This window comes from Ostrea edulis, chromosome 10 (assembly GCF_947568905.1).
Source record: "Ostrea edulis chromosome 10, xbOstEdul1.1, whole genome shotgun sequence".
In the NCBI taxonomy this organism is placed as follows: Eukaryota; Metazoa; Mollusca; class Bivalvia; order Ostreida; family Ostreidae; genus Ostrea; species Ostrea edulis.
The window spans coordinates 36440753-36456610 of NC_079173.1; the positions used below are offsets into that span (position 1 = coordinate 36440753).

General features: G+C 35.7%; 1 protein-coding gene across 1 annotated transcript in view; it reads left to right on the forward strand.

Annotated features, from left to right (window-relative positions):
• LOC125665938 (uncharacterized) overlaps positions 1 to 13193 on the forward strand; it is a 33534-nt gene extending 20341 nt beyond the window's left edge. Inside the window, exons 5-15 of the mRNA XM_048898966.2 lie at positions 1118 to 1233; positions 1757 to 1854; positions 2351 to 2496; positions 3211 to 3378; positions 3700 to 3833; positions 6218 to 6360; positions 6714 to 6772; positions 7736 to 7862; positions 9996 to 10274; positions 11557 to 11745; positions 13043 to 13193. Coding sequence (XP_048754923.2) covers positions 1118 to 1233; positions 1757 to 1854; positions 2351 to 2496; positions 3211 to 3378; positions 3700 to 3833; positions 6218 to 6360; positions 6714 to 6772; positions 7736 to 7862; positions 9996 to 10274; positions 11557 to 11745; positions 13043 to 13155 — 1572 coding nt within the window. The 3' untranslated portion in view covers positions 13156 to 13193. The remainder of the gene's footprint in view (positions 1 to 1117; positions 1234 to 1756; positions 1855 to 2350; positions 2497 to 3210; positions 3379 to 3699; positions 3834 to 6217; positions 6361 to 6713; positions 6773 to 7735; positions 7863 to 9995; positions 10275 to 11556; positions 11746 to 13042) is intronic.
• The last annotated feature ends 2665 nt before the right edge of the window (positions 13194 to 15858 follow it).

Here is a 15858-nt window from a genome sequence, read left to right on the forward strand (position 1 = left end):
GTCAATTTCATGACATTTATTTTGTAGTTCATCGATCAATTTCTTTATTTCGTGTTGGGAGAGTTCTTGACACTTACTGCATGATGGAACATCTTTCTCCATGGTTTACAAATTATTGAATTTTTTTTAAAGTTTGTATGTTTTGTTCATAAGATAATCGACAAATTTTCCCCATTAGCGTTATGTCCCTTTCAGCGTTTGACATAAGATTGTCTGTCTTGGTACCAGGAAGTTCTGTTTTGAGTCTTTTCTCTCGATTAAAGAGGTATGCTATATCAGAGAAGTAAGCTATTATAACGATGAATAGTACCTCCTTCAGCTCGTAATTATACTTGTGCCGTTTAAACGATGTGCACTAGCTGGGGATGTTTGTTTTTTAATTCTTTCTCTGACTTTTTTTGCGTGAAAACGCTTTTGAGGTGATCATTTATTATTTCATCAGATCATGGTTTAGGCAGGCGAACAATTCCTTACCAAACTGCGCTGGGGGTGACTAGGATGGGGGTCCATAATGCATAGTGATGTTTTTAAAGATTAATTTGTAAATGCCTGATTCAAAACTAAGTTTTTTCCGGACTTTATCCTACATGTAAATGTTGCCGTCCGACATGTTAGAGAAATATTACCGCCGATTCTGTTTTACCGATTAGTCAAACTTATCTTAGAACCAATTTTATATAAATCACATGTCGTTCTAAAATGGTCAAAAATATACAAATACATTTCATCAACATTGAGAGTCTTAAGTCATGCAAGATCAAAATAGAGGAGATTGCTTGATTTGAAAGTGTACTATGCCGAAAAATCAACTGTGTTTGAGCGCTATCACATACAATCAACACACAGGCAATTCTGACATCTTTGTAATTTATTAAATCGTACTCTCTGCAACAATCTTTAAATACTGCATAACAAGGCCGAACATCTATTAATTAAATTACATACCTGTGCTGCTAAATCGTAAAATCGAAAACTCCAAACGCATACATAGTTTGCTCTTCCTCGTTAGCTAAACAAGAGTTGAATTTTTAAAAAAAGTCATTTATTATTGAAAATTCCAATGATGTAGATCAATTTATCTAAATCATTTAATGGATGAATGTATATCATTTTACAGAGTTTCGTAGAACAGCCAACCCCGGATGTAAACGAAGAATTCGTTGCAGTCCTGTTTGATTGGACAAAACGCTCCTCCACAGAAGTGCTACAGGCTACTCGAGGCGGATTTGCAGTGTACTTTCCAATTTAACATATTGTAATGGGGAAATTAAATTATCTGTAATATTAAGGAATACTGTATCTTTCCCCAGATTGCCGGATGTATATTAATATTTATAATTATCGAAAAGTGATTACACTACAAAGAGTGAATAAAATATCTATCGTAACGTACCTAAAACCCCATACTGCAGAAAGGCAAAGTTGTCTCTGTAGATACAGGTTTTTTAAGTTATCAGGAAGTAGCATCAAACGAAAATGTATTCAGTTGTATGGTGTACCATCATATACTAGATTTGGTTAATCTGCACAGGCGCTCTGAAGATTTAAATGCTAATTGTATGAATATAGATTACTGACTAGGTATATGCAAATATATCCCTTCAAGGTCGTTACGTATGCCGTTCAAGGTCGTTACATAGTCAGACCTAAATGTAGGCACAGACAGGCTGTAGACAGCTTTTATCAAAAACATATAGTCCTAACAATGATACAATCGGATGCATAATATACAGAATTGTATCTTTTTGAAATTAAGTTTAGATGAGTATGACGGATCCTGTTCCCCTATAACAACACATCCAGACGGATCCGCAGTTCTGTTTCAACTCCATGCGGGTCTTGTTAATGGACGTGGTACGTATGACATTTTAAAACACAATGTGTTTGTGAAATTTAACAATGATGGTCCGGATTTCAAAAGTTTAGTTCATGATTTTCAAAGTACATGTAGGTCAGAGGTCAATTTCAAGGTCAAATTGTTTTAGTACCAACATCTGCTAGATATGAAACCAGTGCCTTGCAGTATGGCTTTAAGTGGGATTTTCTAAAAACATTCAAATCACACTCAACTGTGAGCAGTCTTTGCCATCAGAGCAATTGCAGCTGATAAATGCAATTTTCAACAAATGCATTGTTTGTTTCTTATATGTAACTGTATTTTCATAAAATATTTAACAACCAATATTCACTTCAATATTCAAAGAATGGAAAGCGGAATTATGAAACCTACATATTTTTTTCTTATATAATGTAGCATCACAGGGGAATGTAATGAGATTGCACTTTGCAAAATGAGCGATGGGGTTAGAAAAGATGGTGGGTATATATCAATTTGATTTTATTCTAATAGGACGAAAATATATTCCTGAAAATCCAACGATTGCTGAGAAGCCATACATACCTCTGGAAACATTTACAGTTACTCCGAACGGTTACTACAGATTCAGAATCATCAACGCAGGTTTCGATGGAGCATTTGAGATTTCTATCGATGAGGTACGTATGCAGTAGTGAAATAATAAGTAAATTTGGTACTTCAACGTCAAGATCAATAGATTTCTTGTCCAAAAATGTATATCTAAAGCACTAAAATCCAACAGCATCCAAAGTGTCAGATGTAATAGCAGATACCAGGTCAAATAAGGGCATAACAAGCATCTGGGAGTATTGCATGATAATACATAGTACCCTACCGGTCGTAAAAATTACTGGACCGCAACAATATTTGAAGTTCCCTGTGTTGGTTACTGGGAAACCGGGATAGAAATGGTTGGAAATGAACTACTATTCAGGTACAAAGACTTACAAAGCAAAACGACAAATTTATAATTAGGTTTAGGTCTTTAAAATTATCTTAAAAGTAATTATTACACACTGAACCAAAACTAAACATGATAGAAGTTTTTTATTTTGCAATTTTGATATTGAGGTAAGTAAGTACCTGTACACAAAGTTTCATTAAAATCTGAGAGATTTCTTCTGCCTAACATCATAATGGACAGCCTATTAAACGTTTGTTAAAATCACAATCGCTGAACAACAGCAGCACCACCTTAAGGCGGCTCAGATGAGCGCTGAGACACATGCGTTTGTTATTTTTATTCAAATTAATTGCAAACAGAAACCGGAAACGCATTACGTGCAATTGTATTTTGAAAATCAAAGTTATATATTTTATTATTCACAATAGCTCTATATTTCAAATTGCAGCATATCCTGATTATTGTGGCTTTAGATGGAAACGATGTAGAACCGTACAAATCAGATATTGTGGTCTTACAAGTAGGAGAAAGCGTGGATTTTATCATATTTGCCGGGCAGCCTCGAAATAACTATTACATCAACTTTATTAGCACCATGACAAGGCTAATCACAGGGGTTTGTACACACCGTGGATCACAATCCTCAGCTAATGTAATAATCGATTTATACTAGTACTACACGTGAAATATATGTCTGCTTTTTATTATAAAATTAAATTAGATTTTACTGTTCTTTGGATATTGATACAACTACAAAACAAAACAAATTAAGAGAAACATGCTCTCTCTCTCTCTCTCTCTCTCTCTCTCTCTCTCTCTCTCTCATATTTAACTGTACAATACAAGTGGCATTTTTACATTGTTTTTATTTCTTCTAGATATACAATATCCATTCAGTAAAACCAGCTATTAACGCTAGCATCTTAATCTTTTTTAGGAAAATATAGTGTACCGCAAGCGTACCTTCGCTGTTCTAAATTACCAGGGCATAGATGAATATCTGACTCCTACTGCACGGCCACGTGCTTGTTCACCGATCTTGCCATGTCTAGCAGTAAATCAAGTTTATGGGTCGGTATCTATACATGTGTATTATATTGGTTTATCTTTTTTATTTAGAAATCAACATCCTCCATACCTGCTCCGATACTGTAAATGTACTTTGTAATTTGGAAATAGCATGAAAGAAACAATAACTGGCTATTTGATGCTAAAAGAAACTTAAAAACCAGCAACACTGGTTCTAATTGTAACGGGGAGCGTTACGGATGTTCCCCGAGCGTCCTCCATCTAAACAATGGTGTCATTGAGCTTCTGCACAGCCAATCATCTTGCATTAAAGTTTTTGTAGTATGTACCCATGATGTCAATGTCATCCCATATATCTCATTTTTAAGAGATTTATCGGTTTTCTAAATAATAGCCAATCAAAATTGAATGTACGTGCTAGCACGCTTGAGTGATTTTGACGATGCTACTAAGTATACACCCCCGAAAAAACATTTGCCACCTAAATCTCAGAACATTTCATTAAAATCTCAAAATGTAATAGATCAATACCCTGATCAAAGAAGTTAGAAATTACAATGCACACGCATTATTGCACACGTGAATTTGATTTAGCATTTATGGTTCAAACCATTCAATAGGCATTCATATTGTAAACCTACAGCAAAATCATAAATTCAGTACCACAAGAATGCCATAATACGCTAGAAGTTGTAGAACTTTGCTTCAGGTAGTATCAGGCTGTAATATACTTTCTTTGTATAAAATGAATATTTCCTAAAAGGGACTACGTTTAACAACCTGTAACGTTCTTAAAACTTGAAGAAAATAAAAATCCCTGCCACATGCACATATTTCATACCCATAGAAACATTCTGTAGAATAAGGGTCTCACTTGAAAACTGTAGAATGAGAAATAAAAGACAAATCCTGTACTCTCTATGCAATATTTTCTCAAATGTGACTATGTCCAACAACCTGTAATTTTCTCAATAATTGACGGAAATAAAAATCCTTGCCACATGCACATTTTCAATACCTATATCAATATTTTTTAAAATAAGAAGGCTCTCACTTAAAAACTGTTGGAGGATTTTACTGAACAAATCATGTACATGTACTCTCTTTTGCAATATTTTCTCAAAACGTACTAAGCTTAACTACCTGTAATTTTCTCAATAATTGAAGGAATCAGAATCCTTGCCACATGTACATCTTCAATGTCGATATAAACACTCTGTAAAACAATATGGTACTCGCTTGAAAATTGTGGGAGTAGTTCGCCGGACAAATTATGTACCCTCCATATATACAACGTAAGAATAATTTTCAAATAAGGGGGCAAAAATCCTGCGAGAGGTCGAAATGAATCAAAATTGCAATAAGATCTAGAGTGATACACTAAAATAAGTTACATAACAAGTGTCAGCTTGATATGTGACAGAGAAATGAAACTAGAAACAGAAACCCTGAACGGACGGGTGGACATCGCTGTACCATAATACAGACGGGGGTATAAAATGAGAGAAAGCATTGCACGTGCATACAGGCACACTTGAGTATTACTCTGCATTTTTTATTGATGTCATTCAACACCATTCTATGCATGTAGATACATATATTATACATGTACAACTATTTTGTGAATATTAACTTATTTGCTTTATTCAATATTTATGACAAACGGGATGGTTTCAGCTTCGCCATCGTCAACTTCCCATATTTATATAGCAATATTCCAATATCACCTGCATATGGTTTTAATATATCTCAACTGATTCGATATGCAAGAGCTTGTTCTACGTATAGTCAGTTTTTAAATCGAGGTAAGCTACTGATATCATTGGGTCAAATGCTGTCTGACGTGTTTCATACCGATTGTTAAGCCGTTCTTGGCACACTGATTTTGACTGCGGATAACTCCGTTTACCTGATCAGGATAAAGGGCTCACGGTGGGTGTGACCGGTCAACAGGGGATGCTTACTCCTCCTAGGCACCTGATCCCACCTCTGGTACAGTATGTCCAGGGGTTCGTGTTTGCCCAACTATCTATTTTGTATTGATTATAGGAGTTATGAGATTGATCACAGTTCGTTATCTTCACCTTGCATTCACAAGAGAGGTACAGACGTTTTAGTAGTACCCAATCAAAATGAAGCATACACGCATACGCAACACCTTTATTCTAATTTTAAAGTACGTAAAACAATTATCATAATTAACATACATTACGGACTAGAAGTTGCACTTGAGTTTGTTCACACTTTACATTCGACACATTGTGCAGCGCAATTTGGGTAAAACGGGTGTCCTAGATCGCCGCGGCAGGTCATGTTTTTATTTTAGTCTGACAAAATTATTTTTAAGGCTGTATGTATATTTCGAATAGTAAGCGCACTATATTGAAATCAATCACCAGTCTTATATCCTGTTTTCTATAATGTAGCCTTTATCCTCCTGAGACCAATACGATAAATGTTCCAATAACACGACTACGATCAACTCCATGGGCCTTGAGGAAACTTCCGGTCCCAATCGTGGAACTTGGCGATATTAAGCAGTTGTTCTTTCTCAATTTCAACCTTATCCGTGAGTTTGAAAATTTATTACTGTTTGAACGTAAAATTTACTCTTTAAAAAGTTAAACTGTATATATGTTCATTCATATGGTATGGTAATGATTACGGAGTTTCGACGAAATTATCCACCAGAACTATAGTAAATAAAGCGTTGCCAGGGAACATGAATTTAACGTAAACAACAGACAATATTTGTATCACAACAAAAGCAGTCCTAAATATAACAGTAAATACGAAAATGCTTAGACGCAGAATTAGTATTTCACAATGGAAAGAAATTTGAAATAGAGTCAAGTGTAGATTGTACATACAATTTTTCTGTGCAGTTTTTTCTTCTTCTAAATGCTGTCTTCTGTGTTTCAGCGGGAAGGGGATCAACAATCAACGGTCACCAATTTCGAAAACCAACCTCGGCTCTGCAGGTATTGTTAAATTCGACACGTCATTTTGCAATTTTCAATTTATGTCAAGAAAGATATTTTATATCCCTTCTTGTTCTTTACGAGTGTTTGTGTCTCTCAGGACCGGTTAACATACATGCAAAATAGATAGATAGATAGAGACAGAGAGAGAACACGTGTCTATAAACATACAAACACAACACACGTGTACATGTTAACACACACAAACAAAAATACGACCAAAGAACGTCACTACCGTTTCAGTTTGTATGTAATTCGTTTTTACAATTTTACACATGTTAAAGGGAAAATTAACTCGCATGGAAAGTTATTCAAATGTATACAAATTTGGCATTGTATGTTGATATTGTCTGAAGGAAGTTAAAAGTTTTCTAATAAATGTCCCCAGTCCTTCCTTAGAAAATCACATTTCATTTGTATAGTGATAGTCAGTTACGTAGCTATGGAGTTTTCAGTTGGTCTGTCCAATACTCCTTGGGGCCAGGATGGAACCTAGGTTATGATCCAAACCTATATAGGTTGGTTGTGTATTGTTTAGTGTCCCACTCGAAATTTTTTCACTCAAATGGAGAGGTCGCCATTTCCGGTGAAGGGCTGCAAAATTCAGGCCTGTGCTCGGCGATTACGGCCTTTGAGCAGGAAGAGATCTTGATCGTGCCACACCTAGTGTGACATGTTGCATCTTCAAGAGGAAGAGTCATAATGATTGTCAATGAATTAAGCATGGATACTTATGTTCCGATTATTTATGTACATGAATAAAATTAATACTGTTCAAATCAAAACCTCCCTTTACCTAAACCATGGTTGTTTTTTACGTGGTCAGGATGTGGTAATAGCCTACTTTACATTTGAACGTAGAATGGTGTTCGAATGTTTTTTAACGGGTAGTTCAGGAAGCTATATTTCGTGATGAATTTGTACTACGTTAGTTAACAGACTGCACGGTGATATTCCTTTCAGACCTATCCCGGACCAGACGCCATTGTGCCCTGTGGACCAGATACGTGCACTGACACTGAATGCAGATGTACTCACCTTCTTAAACTAGAACTTGGGAATGTAATAGAAATGGTTATTTTCTCTTTCGGTAAGAGCCACAGGCAAATTACATAGCTTGGGTCGAATTTACTATTAAAGAGTTATAAAGGTGATAGAAACTGTAAATATAAGGTACCCAAGTTCGCCGATGACAAAACAATAAACCAAATGGTATAAAGTTATTTTCTGTATTCTATTATATCTATTTATGTCTCATACTATTTCCTTTTCAAGAGGACAGCTCACCGAAGCTTGTTTTTGCTTTAAAAATCAACACTGTAAAACTGTATGAGAATGAAATATGTCATTTATTTTAGACAACAAATGACGAAGATAAAGGTTCATACAAACAAGGGGGGAAATCAGCGATCCACGAACACTGTCATATTCTTGCACAATATGTCAACCCATTATTTCTGATTTCTCCCATATAGATAATTTCACAAATAAATATGGTACTGACCAGTTCAAACAGGGAAAAATCAGTAGATACATACATGTACAATGTAATTACATAGGATTTCAACACATCTGTCCTGATTTTCCCCATACACAATTATCACAAATAACAAACAATGACTAGTTAAAATACAGACCTTGGAAACTTGTTCCAAAGTGTACAACAAGCAAAAAGATGGCGAACAAAAAGGGCCAAAGATATGATTAACTAATCATATTCAGAGCCATCCAAGGTAGATCTATTCATTACCAATCTAAAGTATTATAAAGGTTCATCCCGAATTTCCGTATGCAGATAAAAATTCAGAAATATTCCGATTATTTTTTCTCTCGAATTTTACCTGGGCCCTGGCACTGTACCACTAAACAGAATGGTTGTATATTGGAACAAGTTATTAAATAGAATGTGCAGCATTACATTTTATTTTGAAGTTGAATTTCTTTCCCCAATTCATAAATTTAAGTCCTTAATAGTCCTAAGTGACTGAAAATTGTAAGACCGTTTGCACTTGAAAGTATCACAGCCATTTTGGCCAGTACCACTAAATACCCAAATCGACTTCATTGTTATAAATCGTTTAACATCCGTGTAATGTGGTTTGGATAAAAATAGACATATCTTCATAACGACCTGTTATTGGCATAATTATGTACTGTATTGATTTATCATAGATCAGAATTACATGTAATATTTGAGTCGCTTAATCGTTTTAGGTCCTTTCATCCTCATTTAATTAAAGGCACCGGTCAATATGGCCGTGATAAGTGAAAGTTCAGACAGTTTTACACATCCTGCATATCTTATGAAGCATACAGTTGATTGATTGATTGTATCTTATTTAACGCCCCTCTCGAGAATTTTTCACTCATATGGACACAACAACAATACCGGTGAAGGACTTCAAATTTAGGTCTACGCTCGGCGCTTACGGCCATTAAGCAGTGATGATTCATTAGCGTGCCACACTTACTTAGACATGGGATATCCGTTTTTAAGGTCATATCCAAGGACCCGTGACATTCACACCTGATGTCGAGCATTTGGTGATGGAACTGTCACCACCTGTTTTAACGACTTATAAAATTAATGTAGGTCTGTCGCGACTGGGATTCGTAACCCCAACCTTCCGCATGTGGGGCGAACACTCTACATCTAAACCACCGCGGCAATTGTGAAGCATACTTTGGGATGAACTTGGTAGTAATGTAAAAAGATGATGTACAATTATACTAGAATACAAAGTAGAATTTCATACAATTTTGTTAATTTTTTTTCTTCATCGGCACTTGAGTACCCCAGTTAGAGTCTTTTTAAACAGTAAATTCAATCCCAAGCGATATAATTGTATGTGGTAGGAACATTAGCGACTAGAAACACATAAGAAACAATGTTTATGCCCCAAGAGGGCATATAGTTTTTGGTATCTATTACACCATAAGAGGTAAGGTATTGATATTTGGTATATGTATTTCATGTGGCAAGACCTTGTCATTGACAACAAAATATTTGGCTTTGTGATCTTAACATTAACCTTTAACCTTTCCACTGTGTTGTAATACGGGGGCGTCAGTGTTTCACCAAGACATCTTGTGTTTCTTTGTTTGTGATTATTCACATAAGATCTATATTGTAACTTAAAATGTAATAAAACAAATTCGGTACTAAGTTAAGCGTTATTATATTAATTACATTTAACATTCATTTTCTTTTTATTTATTTCAGGTACACCTAAAGTTGCTCACCCTGTTCATCTACATGGACATCATTTCCACGTCTTGAAAATTGGATATCCCCCATTTGATCCACAGACCGGAAATTCTACCGCACGAAATCCAGATATTAGATGTTTGAATAATGATTGCACGCGGGCAACGTGGGCAGATCCCTCTTGGGCCGATGGAAATATCCCTGACTTAAATCTTGTAAATCCCGTATTGAAAGACACCGTCACTGTACCGGCAAATGGCTATGTTATAATTAGGTTCAAAGCGGATAACCCGGGTAACTTTACATTTTATTTATGCAGATAATCCTGGTAACGTTACATTTTATTTAAGCAGATAATCCTGGTTACTTTACATTTTATTTAAGCAGATAATCCTGGTTACTTTACATTTTATTTAAGCAGATAATCCTGGTTACTTTACTTTTCATTTAAGCAGATAATCCTGGTAGCTTTACTTTTCATTTAAGCAGATAATCCTGGTTACTTTACATTTTATTGAAGCTCAAAACCTGGTAACTTTACATTCTATTTAAGTAGATAATGCTGGTAACTTTACACTTTACTTAGGCAGATAATCCTGGTAAATTTTCATTTCATTTAAGCCGATAATCCTTGTAACTACACTTTATTTACGCTGATAATCCTGGTAACCTAACATTTTATTTACGCTGATAATCCTGGTAACCTAACATTTTATTTACGCTGATAATCCTGGTAACTTTACATTTTATTTAAGCAGATAACCCTGGTAACTTTACATTTTATTTAAGCAGATAACCCTGGTAACTTTACATGTTATTTAAGTAGATAATCCTGGTAACTTTACATTTTATTCAAGTGGATAATCCTGGTAAATTTACATTTTATAGCATTCCCAACCTTTAAAAACAGTAATACAAATACATTTGACTTTTACAATATCTTAGGAATATTTTCGTAACGTTTGAAGCCCATGGGGATCCGGGTTAGAATTTGTCCCCAGTACCCCTTGCTTGTCCTAAGAGGAGACTAAATTGTTGGGGTTTTTTCGGATGAGACCGCAAAACCCGAGGTACTGTGTCATAGCAGGTGTTGCTCGATAAAGACCCTTCCCCGCTCAAAGGCCATAAGCTCCAAGCATAGACCCTTCACCGGCAATAATGACCTCTTCACATGAGTGAAAAATTAAATTCTCAGGCAGGGCCGTAAATTACATGGAGGCGTAGGAGGCAGCTGTCTCCTCCAACTTTTGAGCCAAAAAAAATTAAAATTTAAAGTTCATTAGAATTTATGTTGTTTCCAATAACTAAGAACATGATACCTCCCTTAAAAAGCATTCCAAATCTTTCTTTTAGAATGAGTTAGTCAAGTAACATCTTAGAAGGCCCTAGAATCAAGGATTTTGCACGAAACGTGTTCAGTGTGCACAAAATGTGCTCAGCGTCTGGGGGCCTAGGCGGCCCCCAGACCCCCGCCTATTTTCCTGCCTCCTCCAAATTGAAGGTTAATTTACGGCCCTGTCGGGAGAGACGTTAAAAAATATACAATCAATCAATGTACAGTATCATTTGATTTTAGGATATTGGTTTATGCACTGCCATTTCACACACCACCTGGCGGAGGGAATGAGCTTGGTGATGCAGGAGGGGGATATAAAGGACATGGCTCCAACACCTCCGAATTTTCCTACGTGCAATAACTTTAGGGTGGACCCAGAAAGCTGGACATTGGCACTTAATAGAGAAGAAGCAAAACTTGCTCTACAAGGCGAGTACACACATATATCCAATCATGTCTATCATTGACAATTTTGTCGGAAGTCATTGCTGCCCCTTTGTAAAATCAAAGTACTGAAAGTACTGCGAAGCGCTAGGCTTGATTTGGAATGATGCTGTATGGATATACAAGTTATGATAATACTACTAGCATATCAAAACAAAATTTCAATAATTAATTGAAGTGAATCTCTATGGATAATTATGAATATTTAAAATAAAAGAAAGAAAATTTACCTTCTCTTTACTTCGCACGTGACAACCGTCGTTTAAATATTCTTCATACAAGGCTTAGGCACAATTCCATCGTATATTAAGAAAGATTTATTCCATTCTAACATCATTAAGAGTCCTTTACGTACTTGTGGAAAAGTTGAGGATGAATGTCATTATTTATTTTACATGTCCTAGGTATAAAGAAGCCAGAAATATTTTAATGATATATTTGGAATAAGCAACTTGCATATTGTCGATACTCAAGTTCTTCTTTAGGGTGGCAATTCCCTTAGTAATTTAGTGAAAACGAATACTTGTTTACTATCATACAAGCTTTTATCAAACATAGTGGTCGTTTTGATTAATTAGCTGGTCTATATAATTATATCATTACTTTGTTTTTCTTTAAACTTTCGTTAGATTATATTTACAATGAATGTTTTACCATGCATACCAAAATAGATTGTTATACATACATGTATAAGGGAGAGAATGTTCGAAGTTCGTTGGTTTGTAATCGACAGTGTTTTGGTACAGAATGTACCAACCGTGTGTTGTTTCACCAAAATATCAGTGCAAAATCCATGCACAAAAGAAAAGAAACTAACGTTGCATTTCTACAGTATTATTTTGAAAGACGTGAAAAATGACGTCACAATGAGACGACGTCACAAACGTTACTGAAATCCGCACCATCGAACTTTGGCGTGACCATCGCACTTTGGCGTCCGTAACGTAACAAACCATCGCACTTTGGCGTCAAGTGACCATCACACTTCAAAGTCGTACATATATAGATGTTGTGGTTGTTACACTGTCTGTTAACAAAATGTAAGATAAACACACAAGATGAACAATTTGTATAAAATGTTATGCAGTGTTTGTGTAAATCGTTGCAATGTATTTTCAGATAATGTGAAAATTAATTAGTTGAATATGGTGTTGCAGAATGGTAAATCATGTTTGAACCATCATCATATTAAATCATCATTTATTTGATTAAAGACTAGCATTGCCAAATTGAATTTGATAAAGAATGTTAACTTTAACGATGTTATTTTGAATTTGAACAGGTATTGCTCCAAGTCACACATCAGGTGTCGCTGTACAGGGACAAGGAAATACGTTCAACGTCTGCGATGTGTTTCTAGGGATGTGCAAAGGCCCTCTGAATATGTTTGCCTAGCTGTGCTTCTACAAAATGATAAATAAATGTACATAAAGGCGTGTGGTTCCTTCTCGTCTGTCAAAAATCTGAACTAAAGAATCATTTTAAAGATTTAAAAATAGGATATATGAATTATACGTTGTTTTGCCGATTGAACGCTGAGTTTAAAATTGACCGCGAGCCTCCCACGGAGCCCGTAACCTTGCTGTATCTGAATGTACATCTGTACATGTACCTTGCCGTGCGATGACAGGCGGTGGTTGTGAGAGTATGTACACAAAAAATGCCATAGCTTCATACGATGCCTTAAAATCGTACGGATGGTTGGTTGTATATTGTTTAACGCCCCCCTCGAGAATCTTTCGCTGATATGGAGACATAAAATCGTACGGAAAATCGCACGACCTCCTGGGAAAATTAGGGTCAAATGTCATCAAGTAGAAAATGAATACTATATTTACATATACACCATTGTCTAACAATATGATTTCCACTAAATAACAAATATTTTTCTTATTTGATTCAAGATCCCTGATTTACATCATTTCTTTATCTATCGTAATACAATAATGATATAATATTAAGTCCAAAAAATCTTAATGAAAGGTGCTTTACAAAAGAGACCGAAGTTTTATATTTAGCTCTAAAACTTCATAGTTATTTCGGATTTCAAACATTTCGGTTGAGCATCACTGAAGAGACATTATTTGTCGAAATGCGCATCTGGTGCATCAAAATTGGTACCGTATAAGTTTTACATTAAGACAAATAGTGCTTATCCCGCAAACTATGACAAAATGCACAATAAACAACTTGTATGCAAAACTGATATCTTCTCTAATAGAATTCCAAATTTCTTCTGTATGAAAAGGTTGTGTTCTGGACACAATTAAATCAAAACACAAATTCAAAAGAATTTGTATATGCTATAGTTGTTGCATACAAAACATCACTTCGCAATACGTCGAACATCAATGAGAAAACAGAGTTATTGTCATTGAATTCAATATTTCAAATATATAAAATATGTGATGGGCCATGATTCGTCATATTAATATGCAAGCATCCCAAGATAGTGCTGATTATAGGGTGGACCAAAGTTATCATATTGTGTACGGGAAAGAAAATCTTCTCCAGAACAGTAAGGTTATGGTAGTCGTATTAAGGTATACCCATATTGTGTGAAGTCAGGTTTGGTTTTGTCATGACCCTTTGGGGCTAGGTTGGGACCACAAAAATGTTCAAGGGATTGTAAATATTGAAAAAAAAAATGTTTTAACAAAAAGGCCTATGGGTTACATCGCTTACCCGAGTCACCTTGGCCCATATTAAATATATTACCCTACATACTTGCATGAAACACTTGAATCCCAATTGTGCCCCCCCTACCCCCCCCCCCCCCCGAGGGGGGGGGGTCTCTTTACAAACTTGAATCTACACTATTTCAGGAAGCTTTCATGTAAATATAAACTTTTTTGGCTCTGTGGTTTTTTAGAAGAATTTTTATTAAAGATTTTCCCTATATATTTGTATGTAAAACTTTCATTTCCTATTGTGAACCCACCCTACACTCATGGGCCATGATGATTCAAGTGACACACTTAAATCTGTATTATGTCAGCAAGCTTTCAAGTGATTGTAAACTTCTCTGGCCCAATGGCTTTTGAGAAAATATATTTTTAAAACAAGTCCCTACATATTTGTCTGTATAACTTTCACCCTTCATGATGACCCTACTTTTCCCCTGCAAGACATGATTTTAACAAGCTTCAACCTGCACTATGTCAGGAAACTTTCCTGCATATGTAAAGTTTTCTAGCTCAGTGGTTCTTGATAATATTTTTGAAGATTGTCCTTCTATTCCAATGTAAAAGTTTAATCCTCTACTGTGGTCCCACCCTACCCCGTGGGACCATGGTTTTAACAACCTTGAATCTGCACATACCAGAAAGCTTTCATGTCAATATAAACTTTCTGGTCCAGTGGTTCTTGAGAAGAGTTTTTAAAAGAATGTCCCTATACAGTTGTATAAAAAGAATTTGATCCCCTATTGTGGCCCCATAATACCCAAGAAACCATGATTTTAACAAACCTCAATTTGCATTACGTCAGGAAGCTTTAATGTAAATTTGTACTTTCCTAGCCCAGTGGTTCTTGAGAAGATTTTAAAGATTTCCCCCATATAGTTGTAAGTAAAACTTTGATCCCCTATTGTGACCCTAGCATACCCCGGGGTCATAGTTTTAACAAATGTGAATCTCCACTTTGTCATCTCTCTTTTACCAATTACAACGGCGCCACCAGATAACTGAAAAATTGCTGAGTGTGGAGGAAGACATCAATCAATCAATCAACCCACTTTGTCAGGAATCTTTCATGGAAATTTCAGCTTTCCTGACCCAGTGGCTCTTGAGAAGATTTTTAAATGACCCCATCCAATTTTTGCGATTATTTCCCCTTTGAAGAAGGCATGACCCTTCAATTGAACAAACATGAAAGCCCTTTACCCAATGATGCATTTTGCCAAGTTTGGTTGAAATTGGCCCACTTGTTCTGGTCGAAAATGTAAAAATGTTTACAGACGGACAGACAGACAACGGAAAAGCAGGTGATTAGAGAAATCCACAACAGCTGGGCCAAGGTGACTTGGTGAGTGATGTGGCCCAAGGGCCTATTGGTATTTCAGTCAAATAAACAAATCCCACATGTACAAATAAACCA